This window comes from Apteryx rowi, unplaced genomic scaffold (assembly GCF_003343035.1).
Source record: "Apteryx rowi isolate R43461 unplaced genomic scaffold, aptRow1 scaffold_248, whole genome shotgun sequence".
NCBI lineage: Eukaryota > Metazoa > Chordata > Aves > Apterygiformes > Apterygidae > Apteryx > Apteryx rowi.
Window position 1 is genome coordinate 174,426 of NW_020448841.1, and position 25,564 is coordinate 199,989.

A 25,564-nucleotide genomic window follows, 5' to 3' on the forward strand; every position below is an offset into this window, starting at 1 on the left:
GTCACCAGGGCACCCACCCCATTCAGCAAAGGGCCCACATTTTCCCTAGTCTTCCTCTTGCTCCTGATGTATTTGAAGAAGCCCTTCTTGTTGTCCTTGACATCTCTAGCCAGATTTAATTCCAAAAGGGCCTTAGCCTTCCTCGTCACATCCCTGCATACTCTGACAACGTTCCTATATTCCTCCCAAGTGGCCTGTCCCCCTTTCCACTTTCTGTATAAGTAAAGTATTCTCATTTGTAAGGTACTGTTAAAAATTTGTACAGATGAACGTTCTGTGAAATCAGTGAGAGTTTTTCTTTAGAGTTACAGGGATTAATTTAGTTACAAATCCGGGAAGAAGTGCTTTTGCAAGAAGTTCCAAACCACTCTGCTACTTAGCTTAGAAGGTAGGGGTAATATACGCAAAAGTGGAACTATATGTCCGTTCATGTTTGACATCTGGTGTTCTATAGTCTTAGCAGTTACATATATCTATGAACCACTGGAGAAGACCATTGCTTAGAATGTGTACTCTTGTACTGTACAAAACTTTTCTCAGTATTCATGTCATTGTGAAACTTTTACGCATTTCAAATTAAAAAAAAAAAAAACATTGGGCATCCCCACCCCAGGCACAAGTGATTTTACTTTACAAATATAATTACTGCACTTCTAGAAGGTAATCTCTCTGGACAGCTATAAACTAGTTTGAATTAGATTAGTCTGCTTTTTCCTCTAGGGTGATTTAACACATTGAGTTTTATTTTCCTGTAATTACTTGAAAATTCAGATCACTTTTAAAGCTTACTACTCTTCCGTATTACTACACTGGGATAGCTCAGAGTACTTGCATTTTAAAGATTACATTAGGTTTTCTCTTTACCTGTAACTTTATTTTCTCCAGGTAGGTGTCTGCTCTACTCCTAGAACTTATGTTATATTCCCTTAGTCTCAGTAGTAGTTTCTTAATTTAGGGTGCTTGGGAATATTTACTTAATAAGCAGAGAGTAAGCACACTAAATCTTTCAGCTGTGACATTTAAGGAAGTCTAGTTAGAGCAATGCTTTGTTAAATCTGTATTTCCATAGACCTGGGTTTGTTGTGGCTTGTAAACCTTTCAGGTAGCTTGGCAATAAGCTGCATGAACAAAGCAGGTTACTTCTTCCTACTTCTGTTACAAAGTCTTGGGACAGAAAGCTGGTCAGTATTAAATGAATGGAGCAGCAGTTTGTCTTGGGAAATACTACAGTCAAGAAAATGTTTTTTCCATTTTTCTTGAGGACCTTTGACAGGAAGGGTAATTTTCTGAATAGATGATTGTGAACCACAGTGGGACACTAATTCTAAAGCCCAAATGCCTTGATAAAAATGGCCTGTTTCTATTGGATTTTACTTACTTAAAGAAGTAGCTATTCACTTAAGCATCTTTGCAGATTTCACTGATCTGATAACTTTCTACATCAACCTCTACATCAACCTGAGAATACAATGCTGTTCTGAACTAGGCAGAAGGAAGTTTTGGGTTGTTGAGCTCTAAGGCCTTGATTTCCTGTTTGTGTTGAATACAAGACTAGCCAGAAGATAGGCAGAGGTATTCATTTAATTCTGTAGTTTGCATCTTGTATCAAAGTACAGGAACATTGTACGCTAATGCAAGATTTGCTTGTTAAATGCAAGATTAATGGATAAAACTTGTGTTATCAGTTAAGTCCTACAGTTTGGCTACATAACACTTGAGACCGTTGCAAGACTGAAATTATTTGGGTACTCTTTAATTGGGTACAATTTCAATTGATAAGAATTGGTCAGACCAAAGGTCTATCTAGCTCCATTACCTATTTCCAGCATTCAATGCAAGTTCTGAAACCATTCAGAATCTAGCAGCAGCTCCTATTAACATTATTTCTGAGTAGAGTCTCAGGAAGGCAGAAGAGAAGCCACAGCTCATTCATTCTGGATATCTAAGTCTCTTGATAAGAAGGAGCTTGGGCTATGAAATCTAGTGTCTGGATAGGCTTAAATTCAGCTTCTAGAAAGGGATAAAGAAAAAGCATATTGTGGTCTGTAAGTGCCTACATGCCATTAGCAGCAATCTTATGAAGAATTTCACTGTGCTAGTCTGTGATAGTGTCAGAATCCAGAACTTAATGTGATGATCAAAACTAAAATAACATCTTATATAATTGCCCTGGCCCTGCGCATTAGCAGATTCTAAATAGATCTGACTGTTTTGCAGAGGGGATTGAAAACCAAGAAAGCAAAATGATTGATATTGCTGAAGTCTCCAGAAAGAAAATCCCTTTGTGGCCAACAAAGACAACAGATTGCCTATCCCTTCTCCTCCCCCTATTTTTCTACAAGTCATTGGGGAGCCAATATAAATGCAAGAAGATGATCTAAAATACCAGGCACAGCTAAGCAAACTGGGTATGGCCGCCTGTGAGAACAAGATTCCTACTCCCTGGTAGTGCCTTGAAGAAAGACCCACCATTAGGACCTTTCTCCTGTTTAATTTGACTTTGTTCAGTGTTGGGATGTTACCCATTTGAACCAGACAGGTTTGTTAACAGTAATGGGTTGGAGCAGATAATCAATCCATTAAATGCTCTTTAAAAGTTATATAGTGTGTACACACACACACACTTGTGTGCGCGCGCACACACACACAAATATATATATATATGTATATAGAGAAAATTTTTTATAAAGTATATATATTTTATAGATATGTTAACTGTGTGTAAAAACATACACATGCATGCACACACACACACACACATATGTAACAGAAAGCTTGTCTATAAACAAAAAGCCCAGCATCCATAAGCTGTCCAGGAAAGTGTAAACAAGGTAAACATATGATATTTTTCCCAAGTAATCTCCTAGTTTCTGACTATTTTTTAACTTGAAGATTTCTTGAACTAGATGCAGATGTAGTTAATATTGTGTGCTTCTACTATTCAAGATACTTTCACTTCAAAACTAGTCTCAACTTCTTCTTGGACTAGCATTCATATATGGATTGCTACAGTGCACTGAAGATCTGTTTGATTAAACATGAGAAACTCTTATCCTTGAACTGGATTACTCTTTAGCTTCTTAAAATAATTTACAGGGATTTTCTTTAGGGCTCTTGATAACTGAGATGTGATATGCGTATCTTTGTAGCCTACTCTAAGGACTGAGCCAGTACTAGTTCTTGTTTTGGTAACAGAGCTAAAGGTGAGTTTGCAGCGGATTAATGATTACCCATGTATGTAGGTTAGGAAGCATGTCAAACTGACCAGGATGCCACACAGATTGCTCTTTAGTTGGCCTTTGCTCAGTTCTGCCTAATGGTGCGTCCAGATGGAACAGCAGAAATAGATGTTTAGCCTCCAAGCCCCAGAGTACATATGTTTGCATGTTTAGCTGCCCTCCAGAAATCCATCTGCTGCTATCTGATCCATTTCTTCTGATGCCATCTTCCACACAGGCATCCCGTGTGAGGTGGACCTAGCCTTGGCTAACATCTTGGTGTGGTTTTAGAGGCTCTCCTGGTCTCAAGGTGGGCTTTTCATAAACACAAAAAGGTGCAATGTGATGGGGTTAGATGAAAAACATCTTAATAGTTTTGATTTTTGGCTTGGTGGGTCATAGAGTCCTGTAAACTTTTATGCCATTGCACTGCTAACGGGTGGTTATCTGAAGCTGAACGAAAGACTGCTAAATTAGCAATAGAAATACTCTTTCAAGTTAGACTGACAGTATGCTATCTGTTGTGTTTGCAAACAGATCTTCAACCTGTGGAAATGCTTAGAAAATAAGGAAATGGTGATCAGTTTTAGATTGCTGTGATTAAAAAACACTCCCTCTAAAGTCTCCCTTTACATTATACTACTTCTAGGTTCAGAATTGGGGAAAAACTGTAGCAACTGTCTCATCTTTCTCTCACTTCAATCCTTCTACAGGTAGCTGGCAGTCTGTTATATTGTATCATTTGACACTTCCAAGTTTACAGTAAGACCTCTTGACTTTTAAGACACCAGGAAAAATATTCTTGGTGGCCTCTTGGTTCAGTCCTCCAATGCAAGTGAGAAGGATGGAGTCGGGATTTCTAGATCATCTTGTGTTAATGGTGAACAGGAAATACTTTAATAAGTGAAATCAGCCTGATGCATCTTGGAACCCAAGAGTGCCATACAGAAAGAGGCATGGTGCTATAGAAGTAGTTTCTGCTACCTGTTGGAAATGAGATGACAAAGATGTAAATCAGTAAACCAGAGGTACGGAGCTCTCTTTTTAGTTTGCTTTCAAGTATTTCATCTTTTTACATTTCTTGGCATAAGACCAAGTTCTTGTGTTTGATCCTTTCATCAGTTAGTTGAAGAAGTGATAAAGAAGCAGTGTCCAAATATAGTTTTGTAAAAATGTTTGAAAGAAATATTTTTTTCAAGGCTACTTTCTTGCTACCTTTGAACAAGGAGTGTGGTCACTGGCAAACCACTAGTTTGGGATGAGTGGATTGTAGAAGTTCTCAGTCTTGCTATAAGTTGGGAGGTATATAAAAGTAAGAGCAGTTCCACTACCAAGAATTTGGTCTGGACTTTTTGAGGTGCTCTTTCCTCTTGGCCTAAGAAGTCTTAATTGTGGTGGGTAAAACAAATAGTCTTTTCTTTAAGTTAAAAATACTGCAACAGCTGAGCTCAGGAGAAATATATCAACTTTTCTTACCCCAAGTTGAACTGGGTTGGCAAGTCTTCCCTTAAGTACTGATAGCTTCTTGCTGAGTGAAGTGACGAAGGTATGTCTAACTTCCATTCTCAAAAACAGCTGTAGTTTGATCTTCTGATTCCTTGATCATTGGGATTAACTGGAGGTGCCTATTCTCTTGCTGAAGAAATAGATCCTTTGGAAGAAAACTGAGGTAAAGTGCAGCAGGCATATACTTCTTGTACTGAAATAGGGAAACTGAGAGGAGTAAAATTTCTTGCCAGCAGTACCTTGAATGCTGTCTCTTCAAGTGATACCCCAAAACACTCTTGTGCTTTTGAAGATGTTGAATGCATCATAAATCTTGGCTAATATTATCTAGAATTATTATACTTGGTTAGTTGTGAACAAAATGAGAATCCTGCTAAAGCTTTTGTTGCATAGTTTTTAAAGTTCATTGGCAACTTCTGACTGAGTTAACCAGATGGAGAGGCAGAAGAAGTAGAGTTGTCAGGACGCTAGAAATCACACGTCTTTTTAGATAAAATTTAAACCTTTTAAGAAGATATCTAACACTTTTAAGAAGAACTTTTTTTTTTTTTACCCAAACTACTTGTCATTTTAATGCAGTTTTGGAAGCATTTGGGGACACTTAGGAAACAGAATGAGCATATTCTTGGGTGAACAGAAATAAGCAGTGGATGGAAGGATAGTTGGAAAGATTAAGTATATATGAGTAAGAATAATCTTTGTGAACCAAATGGGTTAATCAAGAGATATACTATACAATATTTCACACTTTGTGCTTAAAGAAATATATACAAATATCTCTTGTCAGTCTCTTTTGAGGGCATCTGACTATAAAACTCTGCATGGGTCTTTCATTCAAGTAGTTCACTTTCATCCTTGCTTTTTTTCCTCTGGCCTAATTCCCCACAACAACTTTTGCAGGTGCCTTAATTTTGAAGTCAGTGGGTCTACTCACCTGTTTACAACTGAACATGTACTTAAATCATTTCAGTAACATGTTAGTAAAAAAGCAAGCTTCCTGTATGAGCCCCTTCTCTGTAGTATTGTAAACACTTCTTTTAAGGCACTAGGCTGAAATTGGATCGCAGTGAATGGCAAGCTGAACCTGCTCAGCTTTGGGAACCTCCCTCCCGTTTCTGTCATGAAAGGAGTGGTCAGCATAATGACAGCTTTCAGGTAGAAGTGCCAGGCTGTATACATGAAGATAGGTGGAGTTGGTGGCAGTCCCTTTTGAGCACTACCCCTTTCAGCACAGTGAAAGCACTAAGTGCTAGACTGTGTGCAAAAATGACAAGCCAGATGTGGTTGGTGGGTCATCAGCTGGATCATGCTATAAGCTGTATTGTTTATTCTTTTTCCTTCTGAGACACTTCTTTTGCTGTATCTAGTTTTCCTGACTTCAACATGATATGCTGCCTACATTCCCATCGTTTTTGCCCTTTATTCAATAGATCTCCACATAGTTCACTATTAGATAGGTGTTTGGGACTTCCAATTTTACTCTTGCTCTTTCTGTGTTAGAGAGATGAGCAGCTTTTTGGTCTATGGTAGGCTTGAAGTTTTAGCTAAATGTTGTAAATACTTGTGTGTGTGTGTGTGTGTGTGAAATGATGGCTGATATAACCTAGAAATGTACAAAACAGATGACTGCAAAAAATCTCCAAAGTTAATCTGACACTAAAACGATCTTGAATTTCTGTATCTCAGTGGTGATTAAACTCATTAAAATATCTCTATTTTCCACCCATTTCCCCCCCCCCCAAATAAAATCCAACAAAAACCTTCAAAGGATTAAACTCGGTTAGCTCTTTTGTATTAGGTACCAGAAGAGTTGAGTCTGTAAATTTGTTTTGGCCTGCTCTTATTGTAGTGTTTTTTTGTTTGCTTTTTTTTTAATGGTATCTATTTCCCTTCCTCAAATATTAAGGGACACGATATGTTGCATTGGCTTTGCTGTTATCACTGTAGATTTAATTAAAAAACTTTGTGTGAAGCAAGACTGCCTCAGATGCTGTTGCAATGATGATTCTGTGCTTCAAATTTACAGTAGTCTTGCAGCTGGGCTGTACTAACAACTTAAGTAATGCACTGTGCACTTCTCTTGTTCGCTGTTAGAGAGTAAATGTTTCTTTTGGAGAGGGGGTCTGGTATGAGGGTAATTTGGAATGTTACTTGTTATCTTGCATATAATCTCTTCTTACCCTTATCCCTCTTTCTTCATTTCTCATATTGTTAATTGTCTCAAAGTATCAGGAGAAATTTCTGTATCAGCTRGAGTGGTGATTGCAGTGACATCTGGGGACTTGGCATTCTCCAGTATAGTGCAGGATCATCTAAGCTACTTTCTGTCTTGGATCTCCTGCATTTAGTTATGTAGAGGAGGCTTCGCAGTAGATAACATTATGCTTCCTAATCTTGGATCCTCAAAAATTTGATGGCTATGGCACAGACTTTCTTGATGATACTTGGTGATACTTGAGGAAATTAAATGAGAGGGGGTCTCTTTTTTTCCTCTCCCTGGTTGTGCTGGAATCTCCTACTTCTGTAAAACTGAGTATGCTCTCTTCCTAAGTGTCTTCACCATTGAAAACTGTTTTCTCTAGAAGTGCCAAAACTTCTCTGATCATGAATTTTCTCCTGAACCAGTGTATTTGTATAAAGTAGGTCAAGAGGAGTTGTATGGAGCCAGAGTATGGATTTACAGGTACTGCTGGAGCAAAAAAGACTGCATGTAACAGGCACATGAGACCAGGAGATTACAGGGTACATGTAGGCATGTCTTGGTGTATTCTGCTTAACCCTGTTCAGTATGCTAACGGTTCAGTTAAACACAGAGAGTTCACAGTTTTGAGCACATCTAAAATTTACATAATTACATTGTGAAGTTAAAGTAATTACAAGCTATACAAAAAAAAGAGCACTACACTATTTTATTCACTACCCTTTCAGCTATAGTTTAATCCTATGTCAAGCTGAGATGATGCATGCTTGATTGCATCTTTTCCTTTCATAGCACTTGATGTCCATTGTTCTGGACAGGGAGGGTAGTAATTAATTTGAGAAATTAAGTTTTAAATACATAGACTTGGCTTTTTTTTTGAACTACTGCTGGCAGGAGCTCTTTTGAGACCAGTCTCTCCGGTATTAAAAAGCCAAAGTTGATTCCTTCTGTGTGGAAGTTGGCTCATCTGGGTCTGAAAGCTTATGCTGAAAAGTGATGTGGTGTTTAAATCCTGACGCTGTATTTAGAAAACCATAAACTTTGCCAGGATTACTGCAGTTGAGAAAGTTTCTTTCATGTTTCAACAGCTTCAATCATTGTACATGAATTCCTCTTTACAGAATCAAGTGTCATTGCTACCATGGCAAATTTCTGTAGAGAAATACTCAGTGCCATCTAGTGAACTTGATTTATAGAAAGAATATTACATTAATGGAAATGAGAAAAATACCTTCCCAAGCAGCATACTGTGTTACTCTTATTGTAGGTGGTTTCCAAAGTGGGTACTGCAAAAGGAGTTTCAACACCAAAATTTGATCCTTCTAATGGATCTGTATGTACAGGCTAACACTACTATGTGGACCAGTAAACCACTGAGTGGTTACCTGGCTATGAACGAGCATCAGGGTTAGGATGGTCTTCTGTGTTGTGCCTTGGTTGGTGTGCCATTGGACCTGTCTCCAGGAACAATGTAGCGGGAAACAGAAGAAATATAGCCAAAGAGATTAACTGAAAAACAACCACACAGGTTGGTGTTCTTTATATAAAATGGAATTTGCATTTTCTCACAATGCATTTTCACTTAGACTAGGTTTTGTTTTAAACCCTTCAGAATGATTAGGAACAATATGACCATTTAAATTCAATGCTGAGTTTGCATAGTTGATGACTACTCCATCTCTTTGTTTATTATTATAATGCATGTGCTGTATGACACCCCTGCTGAGATAGTACATATTTTCTCTATTGCCAGTAGCTATGAATGTTTTTGACTTTTTAACACCCAGAAAATATTGGATGTCTTAGCATTAAGAAAAAAGACATCATTGCCCTTTCAAGTTCACTTGAAAACTTGAGGGTAACTTCACATTAAATTATTCCACAATCTTAAGAGCTAGTTCTTTCCAATGAATGAATTTATCCACAGGAGGATACATTGCTCTCTTTTTATGTTATCTCCTAGGCCCAATACTATTCAGGTAAAGAGGAATTTAATGGGGAGTGTAATAAGCAGAAACTACTGTGGATGAGACCAACTGCTCTGAGAACTCGTTTAGTGTGATGAGCCAGTCCTCTTAACTGTTGTGCTGAAGAAGGTGGGCAAAGCAATTTCACTTTTCCAGGTCAAGACCCTAACTTCATAAAGCCTTGTAGAAAGACCAAAACATGGAATTATTTATCTGTTGCAGTGGAATTCCAAGGCTGGGGATGGAGAAGCATCATGGTCCCTATTCTGCTTTTTTTCATTGTACATGGGAGGACTTTAATAGGCTATCTTGAGAGTCCTCTCTACTTCTTTTCTTTTGATGAAATTCAATTCTAAGTCATTCTACCTCCTGATACCAAAGCAGCTGTACCTAGAAACTTGCATAACTCTGAGAGATTCCATTATCAAAAGCTAATGAGGATTCCTCAGTGAAGAACTGCTAATACTAGCATCTTCCCCTCTTCTCTCTCCTCCCACTCCCTTCTCTGAGACACCCTAAATGATAGGAGTAGAATAGAACAAAAGACTTTGGTCAAAACCAAGAGAGGCTGTGGCTTTTATTGTTTTGCCTAAATGGGATGTGTTGAAAATCACATCACAAAGACTTCAGGACTGAAGAGAGTTAACACATAAAGATATGAACAAACTGCTTTTAAGAAACAGCAATTACAGTTTGGAGTTTAGAAAGGAATATTCTTAAAATTTCTTTAATTTTTTTCCCCTGTAGACTTTTTCAAGTTTTATATGCTCTCAAAAAGATAAGCCCAATCATGGCCTACTTCTTACAAGAAAGCATCCTATAAGCAAAGTCATGAAATATGAGTAAAGGCTGCAGTATAAAATATTTCCACTTTCAGATATTAGTGATTTACCGTTCTAGGAAAATAAGAAGTCTTGATAAATTGTATTCTTTGATCAAGATTTGCAGTGGTGTGAACTCTTCAGGAAGAAAAGTCCAACTATCTTTGCATTTGGCAGAATGCATAGTGTTGTGGATGACTGGAAGTATCAGCTCGAATAGTTGTTGCTATAGAGGAAGAGGAATAAACTGAAGTGGTATAACTGCTTCTCAAATAGAGGAGTATTGGACTGCTTTCATGTCAACTGACACAGGCTTGGTACAATAGCAGCAGATTACATCTGGGGATATATTGTGTTTCTAACTTAATTTTTAGTTCTGGTAGTAAGCTGTACTTCATACTTCATTTAAGCACTTTCTTCGGACGTTGGAAATGAAGCCATCAATAGTTACTGGAAGCGAGGTTTTTGTTTATATATGAAGCTGATTGTTATATTTCTGGGCATGAAATATACTTTATTTCCCTGTCATTTACTGAAGTCCATCCACTACTCTCAATTGTCAGCTATGTCCTCACACTTCTGTCATCTAAGTATCTCACTTCCCAAAGTAAGAGTTGCTTGGGAAGGTGAATAAAACTCACTGTGTAACTGGAAAACTTGCAACTTATTTGGTCACAAGTTATTAACTGGAAGGCTTTGCTAAAATTTCACTGGTTTTCCTTTAATTAGTGTGATGGAATACATGTTTGAAAGTCCAGAAGTTCTTTGGCAAAACTTGAAACCAAAACTGGTATTCTAAGGAAATAGAGTGGGAAATTTCAGACTTGTCAGTACTCATCACTGCAAAATATCACTTTGAAGACATCCGTTTCCAGATCCGGTTGTGCTTTGCAGTTTTTGTATCTGTGCCCATCTTCTAAAATGAAAAACTTTGTCATTCAATGTTTACAGCAGTAAGTTGCAAAATGACTTAAGAGTGAAGGTGGTTGGTTAACACTCAAAGTGGTAATTTTCTTAGAAAACATGCATTTCTTAATGCAAGCTGCTTCAAGACCAAAAGAAATATATTTTCCCCTACTGCTGTGCCTTGATATTCTTAAATTGAAATTAATTTTCCACCTTCAATTAAGCATTTGTGATCCTGAATAAATCCTGATTGCATAGTGTGGAGTAGTAGTCTGGGAGATGAAGCACATGACTAAGTGCAGTGTGACTTACTCCACGCAGTCTTTCAATTCCCTTCAAAATCTGGAGAGTCAAGGTGATCTTTTTATTCCTTTTCCAGGGTTCTTGAGCATACTCTTCAAAGGACTAAAGCAAGGTGACTATTGAGGATAATGAATAGGTAACTTGAGTGTTAAAAGAAAAGCAAAGTGTGTGGGATTTGTTTTGTTTTTTGTTTTTTCTTTAAGTAAACAAGGTGCATTTTGGGCAGTAGTACAGGTCATTTAGGCATGTAACATGTTTTGCCATCTCTGTCTTAAAGTACAGAAGGTTCTATGTAGTGTTTTCCAGCACTAAAAACCTCAGCAATGTCATTCTGCAGATAAATTCAGAAAAGCCATTTTCTATCCACTACATCACTACTAACATTTTCAGAACTTTTCAGGTATGTTTTGGTAAATTTTTTTTTTTGTCAGTAAGGCTTTACCTTGTCCTTAGGCTAAACAAGAAGTGCATCGTATGATAAGTGAAATAATTACAGCTTTTTTTTTTCCTGTTGCAAGTTATCCTGAACTATGAACTTGTTAATTTAAGAGCCTGCTTTTATAGCTTCATATTAAGTGTGTTTGGGCAGGGGTAGAGTGTGCTTGCATAGAGGGATTATTTTGGTGGAAAAGGGAGTGTTAGAGTTTAGGAATGAACTACGGATAAAACTTCTGGAAAATATATTTGGTGTCAAATTGAAAGCTGAGGTTGTGGGCCAGAGCCTATTTCATTTAAATTTTATGATTTTCACAATCTCACTGCTGTCTTAAAACTTTCACTTGCAAGTTGCATGCAAAGGGAAACTGACTGAAGTTAAGTAGACTCTTGAGTTAACTGAGAACTTCTCCATACTTTGTCTTGCATGGTATGGGTTCCATCCCCTTCCCTCCCCTCTCCAAAAAAGGGAAGTAAGTGTAATGATCGAGTATCTTTTTTATTTTAAATTAGTATCACTTTCATTTTTTTATTGAATAATGTGTTGAATTAGTCTAAATTTCTTTTAAAGTGCATTAATTTAAATTGTACTATAAAAAGCTATTTTGTGTTCCTGTTTTCTGCACATGAATTTATTGAGCAATTTTCAAGTGCTTTGTACAGCATCTGTAATAGGACCTCAAATAGAAGTGTTTAAATGTCTGTATTGGTGAAAATCTGATGTAAGTACTCCAATGTTTTAAACTGAAATTGACAATCAAATACTTCACAATAACAGAAGTCTGAAACAGAGCGTGTGTGAACTGTTAATATATGCGTGTGATGTATTAAAGGGCAGAGCTGAAGATTTTGGAGTGGCTGCTTCATAACAGGGCAGTCAGGTTTTGTAAGTGCTGTGTTTGGATGTTTTCATTTAAAAAAGCATTCTGCTCTTATTATGAAATAAATCTGAAAATGTGTTAATACAGCTTTACTTGACTCAATATCAAAACTCCTCATCATAAAATTCTTAATTGTTAGAATTCTTCTTCAGTGTCTCCTCCTCTGAGATCCTACTTCAAGTTTAGGGGCCAAAGATATCTTAATTAGGCTTTATTATGCCTTCTGAAAAAGTCTTATTAAGGAGAGGACCAGAGACTTGCACCAGTATGAAAAGAAAGGATTTCTCTTGAGTTAGAATAGGCTGATACTACTGATGCTTGAATCTGAGAGATGAGGGAGAAAGCTGAGGAGTTAAACTCATGTTCATGATTTTCATGCTCTATTTGCAGCAAGAGAGTAATAACTGAGGTTAAAGGATGTCAGTGGGTAGAAGAATGGACTGGAAGGATTAAAAAAATACAGCAGTAATTTTAGATAATAGCTAATATTAGAACAGTAGTCAGTTAATGACAGTATTGCTTTGTGTGGTTGGAGCAGAGGTCTTCATCCAAAGAAGCAGTGGGTATATTTGTAGGTGCCTGAAGAACAAAATGGGTAACTTGAACTGCAGGTTGTACAGGATGTGAAACTAGGTGGTTGATGAAAAAGAAGTATATATAGATAGGCACATAGATCTTGAAGGTAATATAGAAATAAAATTACTCCTCGGGAATGAGGGAAGTATAAAAATAGAGCTGCCCTGTGTTTAGTAATCTGAAGAACTGATGTTTTAAAAAAAAAAGGGGGAGGGAAGGGGCAGTGATAGGCACTCTCAAGCAAGTAAAGTAAGGGCAGTCTAGGGATAACCTAGGTGAAACCTAGATCTAAATCACTTTTCGGTGGTGAGAGATTCTGTTGGCTGATGCTTGAAGTCTGCTATAGGCTCATTTGGCTAGGCTTGCACATAGGATAGATGCTACTGGGAATTGTTTTGTTTTGGGAAACTGATCATCTTAGAAGTTCTTGTTCTGTATTTTATGACTGACTATGATATGGCCCATATGGTTGTACATAAAAACACCAGCAGACATGACCAAAGAGTCATAAAGCAGAAATTAATTCTTTAGTGGATTAAGTAGCAGGTTGTGATCATAGCAACTTTTGTGCCAATATTTGAATGTTAGTTGAATGAGCTGAATTGTATTTTTAAGGCTGAAATTTTTATAGCAAGTTGTTTAAAAAACAATTTTGTGAAAACAGTGTTTTGGGAACTGATCATAAGAATTATGTGTAAAGACTGAAGAGTTATTGGAATAAAATAAGAGTTGCTTTAAATCTTGCAAGTTAGGCCTTGAAAGTGACAGTAAAGCAAATAGCAAAAGGTTATTTAGCTATATTCTTATTTATAAGGAAATAAACATTGGTGCTACTTTGAGATTAGGAATCAAGATTCTGGTTTACTGAAGGCTTCAGTAAGGGACGTAGCAAATTTGAGATGGCAAATGAGGACATGGAAATAAAATACATCCTGAGTAATAGGAAAAAAGAACTCCAAGAGCTTAAGATGCTCAGACTGAAGGATTTATATAATCTCCCTCGCAGAGTCATGAAAGAACTAGTATGTGAGTATTCAGACTGAATAGCAAATACTGTCAGTAGGACTACTTTTTTGGACATTGTACCATAAATTTGGAGAATAGCAAGTGTACTGATATGTAACAGACTTTGTCTCATTACTTTTTCCATCTTTGCTAGTATGTGTGATTTTATGAGTGGTAGAACAAAATGCAGGAGGTTTTATGAAGGGTAGATTGAACAATGACAATCTTTCTTCAATGAGAAATGCTTTTCTAGATGAAAGAAATAGGAGTTGCTGTTTGTTAAACCACTAATAGGAAAAACAACTTAATTTCCCTGCTGGTTCATGCTGTTTCTTTTGGGATGAGATGAGGAGGGAAATGTGAAGATAGAGACACCTCAATGAACCATCAGCTGTGTCTACCATATCTACAGCCTGTCCTCTTCACTCTTACAATGTTTCTTTGTTTCCATTTCTCATTGTACTTTCAACAAGCAGTCTCCAAAATCCCAGATAACAATGCATCATGGTAAATCAGGTTAAGAAAGAGGAGTAATGGGAGGAAGTGAAATGTTTTATTTTACCTCATAATTGCAATTGACGATCTTACTGATTTATTTTTGGGTTGCAATTGCAGAATAAAATGATGGTAAAAGCAAATGTGCCCAAATGGAGGTCTTCCTGTCTTCCCTTGGTAAAATACTGTCACATGAGATACTGGTTGCAATGTTGAAGGAAAGTGGAGAATAGTACAGAAGAATAGTGTGGTGAGTAGAGAATTACCTGTGCTGGAAGTTGTAACAAGAGGTAGTGTTAAAAGCAGCAGTTGTATCAGGATGAAAGATGGCTCCTGGTGAGGTTCCTTGTCTGAGAGATTGTGCTGAAGCAAAAGGGGATGAAAATCAAAGTGCCAAAAAAACTGATTTGAAGCCTAGAGTATTAGTAGTGGGACAAAATACAAATGTGTAATGTTTTGTACTTCAGGACAAGGACAATTCAGCTACAAATTAAGTTTTGGAGGAGTCTGTAGTTCAAAATGATCTTTTATATTCTGTTGTAGCAGACCAATAGACTTAGCCACCAGTATAATGCAATTGTGAGAAAGACAAAGTAGATCTCACGATCCATCTGTATCAATAGAAAGAGAGATATTAATGATATTGCACAAGGCACTTCTGAGACCCACATCTATGAGACCCACCATACTATGCACAATTCTGATTATCCATATTATAGAAAGGTACAGACTGGAAGAGGTACAGAAGAGTTATGTCAGGCTTGCTTCTTTCCCAATCGCCTTGCTGTATCGGAGAGGATAACTTGCCTTATTTAGGCTAGAAGAATGAGAGCTGATGCGTTGCTTGTTAGCTATAAATGGATTGGGGTAAGAACAGAAAGCAGAAAGAATTGTTTAAGCTAAAGTCATGTTGACCAAGATTAAGGAMATGCTTGTCTCAGGTGTTTGAAGGGTGGATTTTTCTGATGATTTCTTAGTGATATTCTGTTGAATGATCACAGTGATCAGGTGCCTTCAGATGGAAGGATGCAAGTATCCTGGAGATGCAAACTACAGTGAAACCAACAAGATTTCTAGTGACCATATTCATCACGCATCTCCTGAGGTTCTAGAGGATGGGAAGGATTTCACTACCTGTACAAGTGGATGCAACATTGTTACTTTGCTGTGCAGTAGAATATCTGCTGTGTACATTAAAATATACCTTGTCTTCTTTGCAGACATGCTCAAAGCACATCACAAAATAGCTCTGTAATTGTTGTTCTGAGCAATGACGTTTACACTGGCGGCAGAGTACATCACAATTCTTGTGGATTTTAGCTTTCTCCTTTGGAAATATGCCTACATAGTGTGCCTAGATGAAAATGCATATGCTTGAAGAAGCAGACCAACAAAATTTGAACCTCCTGTTCAAACCTGTCCTGTTGCTGCTGGGGTGTGTGTTTTTAGAAGTGGGGCAGAACTTGCATCTCAAAATTTCACAGCTCACATTTAATCACTGTGACAATGTTGACTGGAGACGAGTAATAAGATGAAAGCAGGTAACAATAGTGGAATTCTGCTTCCCCTTTGGGAGGGTGTTCGTTCTTTTCTCCTCTGGTCTAAATATAATTCTTGTGTGGAGAAGAGATCTGATTTAGGAAGATCTCTTCATTGATTTCCGGTTGGCTTTGGCATAAAGCTAGGATATCAGTGTGATAAGGTGAAGACATACAGAACCGTCTATACAACTAACTTTTCCACCAAGAAAAATGGTACTTTAGTATTTTGTCAGTCAGTTACACTGTCTTCAGGCTTTGTCTCCCCTGCAACAGATAAATAGTTTTGACTACTGTGACAGAAATATAGAGATACAACAGATTTGATTCATTTGCCAGGGTTAATATTAGAGCTGAAAAATTAAGATGAAAAGAGAAAGGCACACTTCAAAAATCTGTACTTACTTTGTTGTGTCTGTTATGCTGGTATTTTGTATTTATGCTGGTTTCTGAAACTTCAGCATTACCAGAAGGCTTGTCAGTGTTTCATGTATTCTCAGTGAAAGAGCTTGTTCATACTAGTCCAAAATGTTAACTTATTCATAGGTACTCCTTTTTCAGATCTAGGCTACCAATAATGTTTTAATTTATAACTGGGGAGAGAAGTGGCTAATCCAGAATTTTTTTTTTTGGCCTGCATTGTGTTAAAGTACACATACACTTACTTTATAAATATGAATACTCATGGAAAAAATTTAAACTGTTGTCTTTTTTTTCAGGGCTGTATGAGCTATAAATCAATTTTTCTTGTACATGTTGGGTATCTTGTGAAACTCTCCTCTTTTTGATACAGCTCTTGAAAAGTTTTTCAGTCACACAAGAAATTGTGTCCAAACTTTATTTATGTGACAAGATCTTAATCAAGCTTTCTAGGCTTTTTGTGAAGCACTTCAGCCTTACCAACAGTCCTCGAGGTATTTATTATATCCCCCCAGCTGGGTGGGTGGGTGGATATGTCATGTGTAAATAAATATGCACACATTTAAAGTGTATTGTACATAATTTTCTTTTAATTCCCTGTTAGCATGTAAGCTTGGAGACTAATAAAATGAAATAGAGATAAAAAAAATCTGTGCAAGGTATTCAGTCTGAAAAACTTTCATTTTCCCCAGTAAATGACACATTTGCCTTCTGTCTACAAATCAGGAAAATTTATTTAAATGTATGCTTTCTCTTTCCTCTACGTAGAAGTAATGTAGACTAGGATTAGGCCAGAGAGAAGAAAGAAAAGAGAGAAAGAGTGAAATCGAATTTGATAAAAGAATCACAGTTGAGGTCTTGGTGAAAACCTGTCTTTTCTCTTACAAATACAAGAAGAGAAGAGTCATTCATAGGAAATTTTACTTTTATTTGATCTGAATTTACTATGGTAATGTACAATATGTAGATTAATCCTTTGAAGCATACTTTTTGGTTGTCTAAAAAGCTATACTAGAATTGGGAGGAGTTAATAATTCTGGCTAATAAATTTCGCATTCAGAAATGGGATTTCTGTATTCTTATGCCTCAGGATGTACAGTAATTGTCACAGAGCTCAATTAACATGTCTTCCCTCCACATCTCTCTCTTCCTTTTTGATACGGGGTTCAAATAACAAACTAGTTGCTCTGAGTATGGGGTCATATGCATAGTGGGATTAAATTGTTCAGTATACATACAGTTGACCAGTAAGCTCCAGCTGAGTCTTGCTTGAGTAAACTTTGTCAAGTTTGGTTATAAAGACGTCCTTAGAGAATTGACTATGGAAATTAGTCCTCTGTGTGTGTATATTCTGTGTCACCAAGCCAGGGACTGGAGTGGAGGGCGTCCCATTGTCATCTCAGTTTCTCTTAGGGTCTGGAGTCCCAGCCAGAACTCCATTCTGTTGTCGCTTTCTCCTAAGAGTCCCWTTATTTCAACACCTTGTCTCAACTGAGAGCCTGTTTTTGCTGCTCAGTCCCTACTGCTCTGTCTGGAGGCTGTTGCTACTGTGCATTTCTTGTTATGTATGTATTCCTAGGTGGCTGCTGACACTTGTGCTTTTGTTAACCATTGTAGTCAACTGTGCCTACCGGCTGATTTTGCTGTCCTAACAAAAGCAAATCCTATGCTGTGGTGAAAATTTAAATTTTACCCAGGTGGGTCTTTGAACACAGAACACAAAAAGGCCTTTCTTTTGGTGGGAGGAAGAGATACATAGTAGAGCTCTCACAGACAGTATGTTCATACCAGTTTCCTGTAAGCAATGGGACAAGAGAAGCAAGAGAGATCCTATTAGTGTTCCCACTGAAGGAAAAGCACGAGCTTCCTTTTTATTGGAAAACAAAAGGATTCAACAGTAAGGAACATCTCTGAGAACCTGGCTTGTGCAGTTCTGCTGCTTACCAGGCTATGTGTTTGTTTACTCTACTTCTTGGTTTTTGCCTGACTTAGGTTTAGTATGCAAATTCAACAAGTCTGTCTCCCGTCCATCCGCCCCCACCCACCCCACTCCCTGCCATGTGAATCCGGTTTAGCAAGTACTCTGTATCTGCATTTCAGGGGCGAAGATAAGAAAAAGATGGAAGTTTGAAAAAGCAGTTTTTGATAGGATATTTAGATTTGGTGACTTCTAAATACCTTAGTTCCATCTATTTCTTGCTTGGTAGGACCTGATATTTTAGTGTAAAACTTCCCTATATGAGTACTTTCATCTTCAGCTTTCATTTGTGCTGCTGAAAGATAAGATACTTTTCTAAAAGAACTAAACTTCTTTTCCCTCAGGAAAAGATTATGTGAAGCAGTTCTTAAGGCTGCTACTTAAAATATTTGTATTGAAGTATGTTGCCTGTGGAGTTAAGCACTATGAAATTAAGGTTGGAAGGATAACTAGAGCTTCCCTGACTGACCTTATGTAGGTGACTACCTGTAGGCATAAAATCTACAGCTCAATAAGAGAAAGGGCCAAATATTTTTAATTCGTTAGTGATAAATCTGAATAATTCAGCAGCTGAAGAATCCACTGTGCTTTGGGAATAGGTGAAAACCCCATGGGTTTGGTGCCTTGCTAAATCTAGCATCCTGGCTTGTTCAAGTTTGCAGTTTTATATCAAATTCTCAGTAAATGTTTCTTTTTCAGTTTTTTTCCAGATTTACTGCTCCTGAGTCTGTTCATGAGGTAGGGACATAGGCAATTGAGACACCAAAATTGCTTATTATCAGAAGTCTTCATCAAAATCATCTTCATACTTGCATATCCAACATACCTTTCCTACTGCCTCAATCTCTTAAGAGAATTTACAGCTAATGGGAGGCAGTAGAAAATAAATGAGATTGCTAAAGCTTTGTGTCCACTTCTTACAAATACTCTGCTACAGTGCTGAAGGATAATACTGGGCGATCTGTAGAGACTGCCTGAAGTTTCACAATTTGAACCATATTTGGCCAATGTATTCCATAAATCTTGATGTTGAGTCCTCCTTAATGTCTGAAAGTGTTTCATGGGAGGAAGCTTGCTGAAATTGAGATTTCACTTGTAGTTTAATTTCTGTTGCCAGAAATCTTCTCCAACATAAACTTTTTCAGTGTGGTGAGATCAAACATGGGTTCTTGTCCTGTAACTATAAGTGTGTGGGTGTTGATCATATGCTAAAAAATTATACGGTATAAAAACTTGATCATAATGCATTCAGAGTGTTGCTGTCAAATAACTGTAGCTCAGGAAAAAAAAACCTTCAGCAGCTTTAGCAGTTGAACACTAATTTCTCTGTATAGATTTGAGTGCCACTGTTATCAGCTCCAGTATCTGGTGACTCAAATCCTTTTTGTTCTAGCAAACAAAAATGCAGGTCTTATCTATACTATTCGAAGAGTAACTTATATATCCTTGGGAAGACAACATTCTTGTTGCTTGTTTCTTAATGCAGATGTTTTTGGAACAAGGGTGAGGCTTGAAAACTGTATCTTACTGAAACATTGTTCTGAAAGATCATTTTAATTAAACCCAGAAGTGACAAACTTCTCCTGCTGTTTGTAGTTTAATAATATTTTTTTCCTAGAAATGAATAAACAAAAGCCTGTTGAATCGATATATAAAAAGAGGATCTATAATACATTTAACAAAGCATCTTTCTCTTATCCTCTCCTACCCTCTCCCTCCCTCCTTCCCCCCCCCCAACCAATTAAATTCTTTGGATAAATCAAATTGTTTGAAAGTATACATATGAATATCTGAGGCATAGGTAGGTAAACAAGTTGCTTAAACTTTCAAAGCTGTTTTCACATGTGAGCAAATATTAGCATTTCACCTCTGTCTAGGAAGCTGCAAAATGTTGAATGGGAACTACATTTGAAGTCAGCATGATACTTGCATTATAAATCTGAAAACAGTGAAATTAAGGCACTTAGTCTAGTCCATCACAAAAAAATATCTGTGATACCTATGTAGTATTTCCTTTTTTTTTTCCTTTTTTTTTTAATTGAGCCAGCTGCTGAAAGATGCTCTTGATGAGTTTTGGAAAAATAACATTTGGTTGTGTTCTAAACTTTTGCCCTGTGGATGGAAAGCAGTGAAGAGTTAACCGTATAAACATTGCTCTAGTATCTAGTTACCATGTACTATAAAAAGCAGAGGCTCTGTTGATGCTTTTTAAAATTTTCTCTGAAGCTCAATATTTTTGCTTTACCTTACAGTTGGTGTTAAAAAGGATACTTAACAGTATTGTTTTTTTATTTAACCACTTATAAAGATCATTCCCTTAAGGTGGGGAACTAGCAACACTGAAATGTAGAGGCTGAAGTTGTGTTCAAACATTAGAATTAGTCCAAGGTGAAGTAATGGTACCTTATCCCAACTTATGCATATGTCGTTCCCCCCCCCCCCTCTTTATTTTTTTTTGGTCCCTTAATATTGAGGCACTACTAGTTACACCTAAGAAGGCTTTCACTGCCAGAGTCTGGTAGCTTTTGTCATGAGAGACAATGCACACAACAGGAAGCTGTTTCTGAAAACATTTGGTTTTGGTTTTGATCACTTAAGATGTGAGTCTTCTTTTGTGAATTTTGTGAACTCTGCATATTGATAAAGGTGTTTGCTGTATTCCAAGAATGCTAAAATATGCTTCAGCAGTTTTGATGTAAGAATTTGTTAAAACTTTATTAAATAAAACATTCATTTGAAAATATCTTGTCTAGCCGCACAAAACCTAAAAGACACTTTTGTGAACTTAAATGTTGCTCTCAACAGCTTCTCTTGGATGATAAAGTTTTTATGTAGGGATTTTATCTTTTAATTTGATCATTCTAAACTATACAGAGTTTTGAAAGGGTCAGGTAGAAAATAGCTTATTAGTATGGAGATATAGAAGGAATATATTCATTATGCATGCCTTTGTCAGCATAAAGTGCTGAAAATGCATATGGTAACTGAGATGAGGGCTTTGACCTGAAGGAAGCTTTATATTCTTACTAACATTATTTTTAAAATTGTAAGTACTATCTCGAAGTCTCTCAAAAACTGTTTGTATAACCCTTAAAAATGTAGGGAATGTAAAGCAATAAATCTTATTATATCTATAACACTTTTAGTGTTTATACAACACCTAGTATACCATCTAAATTGGTTAGCAACATCTGTGTACTTCTGCAAACGCTATAGCTTGCATGACTGCATTAAGAGTGTGCTATGAATGTATAACTGGGGATTGAGGAATCGTGAAACAGAAGGCGGTTGCATCTGCCTCTGGTCAAGATATAGTGAACATTTAGTTTGAGGAACATGTGGACTATGTACAGGTTGATTTGTTGGCTTTATGCACCATGAATTTGTGTGGTTGCTAACAGCACTTTGTCTATCAAAGAATAAAAATAATATTACTGTCAAAATCTGAAAGCATCATATAAGTGTCATTTTCCCTCCTACTCATGGTTTCATGGAGGATTCATTTTTTTGGAAGTAAGCGAGTGTATGCTTAGTGAGAACATGGTTAAAATACATTTAAAAAAAATAATAAAAAGTCTTTTGGCATAAACTACTCTAGGTAAAATGCGGCATACCAGATGATTTCATTGTTGAAAAATCAGTTCCACTTGAGAGAGAGAAAGAATGTCAAGAAAACATTTTCTTGGAATGGAATTATCTAGGAAGGGTTGAAATTAGAAAGTAGGTGTTGAGAAATGCTGTCTGTTCTGTTACTTTGCTGCTTTTCATAATAGCTTTCATTATGAAGCAATAAAGAAAGTTCAGGGTAAATTCCTGTGTGGGAGAAGGGACATATAGGCCTTCTGATTCTCTTGATATATGCTGCTGTGCAACATGCAGAACACTGCAGTACACAGTGTTTGGTTGTTCTAATGCTTTTTAGCTGTTGGAGATCTCAACAGAAAATTTTGTGGTAGACCTGCGTATGTGTCTGTGTGAGCATGGGCATATAACTCAAAAGGAGTTTAAAAGAACAATATTGTAAAAAAAACCAAGAACAGTATAGATTTTTCACTGCTAAGATAATAGTAACAAGATGAGAATGTTTAGTTATATGTTGGAAAACAGGGAAAAGGCCATTTACCTTATGAAGGACCTTATAACTACTTTTCATGCTCAGACTAAGTTGCCACATGCTCAACTCTGCAAGCTCAGGGCTTGCCAACGAAATCTCTTCTAAGGGCTACTGTTCATACACCCAAATTTGCAAGAACTCTGTACTTTGTGAACACATTGAACCTGTTGTCTAACATAAATCTATAATTGAACCTGTTGTCTAACATAAATCTATTTTGTTCAGCTTATGATAAGTAGGAGGGTTGAAGCAGACAGTTGCACAAAAAAATTCTCATCACTCACCTCACAAATCACATCATGGGACAGGACAGCTGGAGTAATGGGATCTTTTGACCTTTTCTTGGGCACCATTTTCACTCTCAGTCCCAGGTGCTGCAGTTGTCATTGTAAGTTTGTAGAAAGCCAGGAAAATCTACACTGAGGGTACTGTGCAGGCACAATATACTTCAGTTCTATTACATACTCCCCATTCCAGTATGCTGGGGTGCTGGATTGCTGCTAGCATCTGCACTGTCTGGACTCAGTGCCAGAGTGCAGTAACTCAGAACTGAGGGTTTAAAGGACTGGTGGGGATGGACCCAAGTGTCCCCAAGATAAGAGCTGCCTTGGCAATACGCTTTTTGGTAGAAAAGATTGGCAAATATGCATTCACTTGAAAAACACTGACATCTGCCTACACAAGCACTGTAAAATGTGTAGTTGGTTGGTGTGTATATGACAGCTGAAAACTTTCTCTGAAAGAGAGGTTAAACAAAAACAGTCATGAATGAGATTTTATTGTATTTGGAAGGTTATCTCTATGCATATCATATACATAGTTTTATGCTTGTTCCTGTTTTTCTCAATCTTTAAGTAGCTGTGAATGTTAAAAGGAATGTGCTGGGCCTAGATTTAAGTTGATTGTGATGGTAAAGATTTGGATAGATTCCTTAGATTCCTTATTTCCTTCTTTCAAAAAAAGTCATTTTTCCATTCTGTCTACTTGCTCTCAGTTGATGCAGTTGACTGCTTTGCATCTCTAATGTTAATACTGTGGTGTGCTGCAGAGTTTTTTGCTATTTATGCAAGGCTGTTTTGGTCAGCACCTTTTGTTTTTTGTTTGTCAGCAGCAATGCAGCAGGTTCTGGATAACCTTACTGATCTACCAACATCAACAGGAGCTGAAGAAATCGACTTGATTTTTCTCAAAGGAATTATGGAAAACCCTATTGTAAGATCACTTGCTAAGGTATTTCAACTTACTGCTCTAAATAGAATTTGGGAAAGTTTTAACTCTTAACTATAGTGTGAGCATGGAATATGGATTGAGGTATAAAAAATGGCTTTTATGTCAGGTATGTCTTATTAGTAGACTTGAAGGAATTCCTGAGCACAGATATAGCAGATTTGGTATAATGTAATTTGTGTGCACTTTGTTTTATTGTTATATGGAARATTCTAGAAGAAAAATAAAAATTCAGACTCCAGATATAATGTGGTAACATCATTTATTGAGAAAATGTCAAAATACTTTAGAAGCAGTTGTTTTTAGTGTAGTGTTGTGACCACTGTTGTGTGCAAGACCCATATGCCTTCTGACTTTTAGCACTTTTGCCAAAGACGAAAAGTGAGAACAATAACCTACTTTTCCCTTGTGGCTTAAACAAGTCTTCTTTTTTGTTTTTGACTCAGAATGACTTTCTGATCAACTCAGTGAAATATTCTCTCCATGAAGTGCATGCCCTTTCCTGGATCTCAGAGTAGTACTGTGACCTTTGATTAGACATGGGCTATCCTTAGTTGTGATCTTGCATTATCTGAATCTTTTATTCATAGATGATAGTAATCATTTATAAATATGTAAAGATTATGGATACAAAAATTCTTCCTGTAATTAAAACATAGCTAACCTTATCAGCAAGTGAGGCAGTCAATATCATACAGCACTTCTTTCTTATTCTTAATTCATAGCTGTAACGAACAGTTCCTTACATGAGGAAAACAGTCAATTTAAATATACAAATCTCTTTAATATGAACAGACATCTGAAAATAAGGCTAGCCAATCCTCTGGGCAGCCATGAAATATTCTGTAGTCACAGCTTGCAAACTTGTGAAAGCTAAAGGATTGATGAACAGGAATTTTGCCGAGTATAAAAATCTGAAAAGGAAAACTTTTCATAAGAATCATGTGAGAATTTACTTCTGTTCAGCTATTCAGAAAGCATTGGATAAAAGTGGAAAAAATGCATAGCAGTAAACTTAGAAATAATTGAAGTTTTTCACCTGTTAGTGATGACGGCTGAGAGTAAGATTTGTGTACTGAATTTACAGGAGTAAGTAAAAGCACTTTCTTGCTTAGAGTTGTTTCCAACTTCAGTATTTGCTACATACTTCATCTTTAATGTTTATCATCAGCAAAATGTTCACTGCAAAGCATATTTTCTTTCTTATCTCCTGATATTTGTACTTTAATGGCCAATTACAATTATGGAGAATTTAATGACCAGCAGATACTTAAAAAAAAAAAAAAAAAAAAAGTACTGATAATGGAAACACAGACTTTTAACTATAAATCTGCTTTATCTAGGATGCTGAAAGTTTTTAACTGTGTTCACATGGCATGACCACACTGATATTTTCTTTTGTAATTATTTCAGAATTAAATCCAGAAACTCAGTCCAGCCAGCAGAACTAAATAAGGACAACATCAAAAAGACAACAAAGTTCATCAATATCAGTTTCTCTCTAAAAGTGTATAAACCTTGTTTTTTCTATTAGCAAAGCTAGTTTTAACAGAATAGGTAATTCTTAGAGTTCTGAGATGGCCAGATTATTTGTGAAGATTCAATTCAGACCAGGCCAGAACTGTAAAAGCCTTTTCACTTTCTTTTATTAGTCAGCTATGAAGACTAGTCATTATGTAAAGTATTGCAAAAAGGACAAAAAAGAAACTTATGGAAATGTGCCATGAGTAATACAAACTCACTTTTCTTTCAGACCTTAAAAAAAAAAAAGGCAAGCAATAAGCATGTTTTTTAGTTTATAATAATATTTTGCAATGCAGTTTGACTAATCTTTTAAAGATGCATTTAATTTTTTTCACTCTTCTGTCTAGAATAAAGCCATCAAAGTAGAAATTACAGGTCTCTCTTTTGGGAAAGATTCTTTGTACACATTCCTCTGCCTCTCTCTGCCTCTCTCTGCCTCTCTCTGCCTCT

At 36.7% G+C, this 25,564-nt stretch overlaps 1 protein-coding gene across 1 annotated transcript in view; it reads left to right on the plus strand.

The window, feature by feature from the left end:
- The window catches only part of MPP6 (membrane palmitoylated protein 6), a 56,186-nt gene that overhangs the window by 11,228 nt on the left and 19,394 nt on the right, over positions 1 to 25,564 (plus strand). The window contains exon 2 of the mRNA XM_026066790.1: positions 23,475 to 23,593. Within this exon, the coding sequence (XP_025922575.1) occupies positions 23,477 to 23,593 (117 nt within the window). The 5' untranslated portion in view covers positions 23,475 to 23,476. The remainder of the gene's footprint in view (positions 1 to 23,474; positions 23,594 to 25,564) is intronic.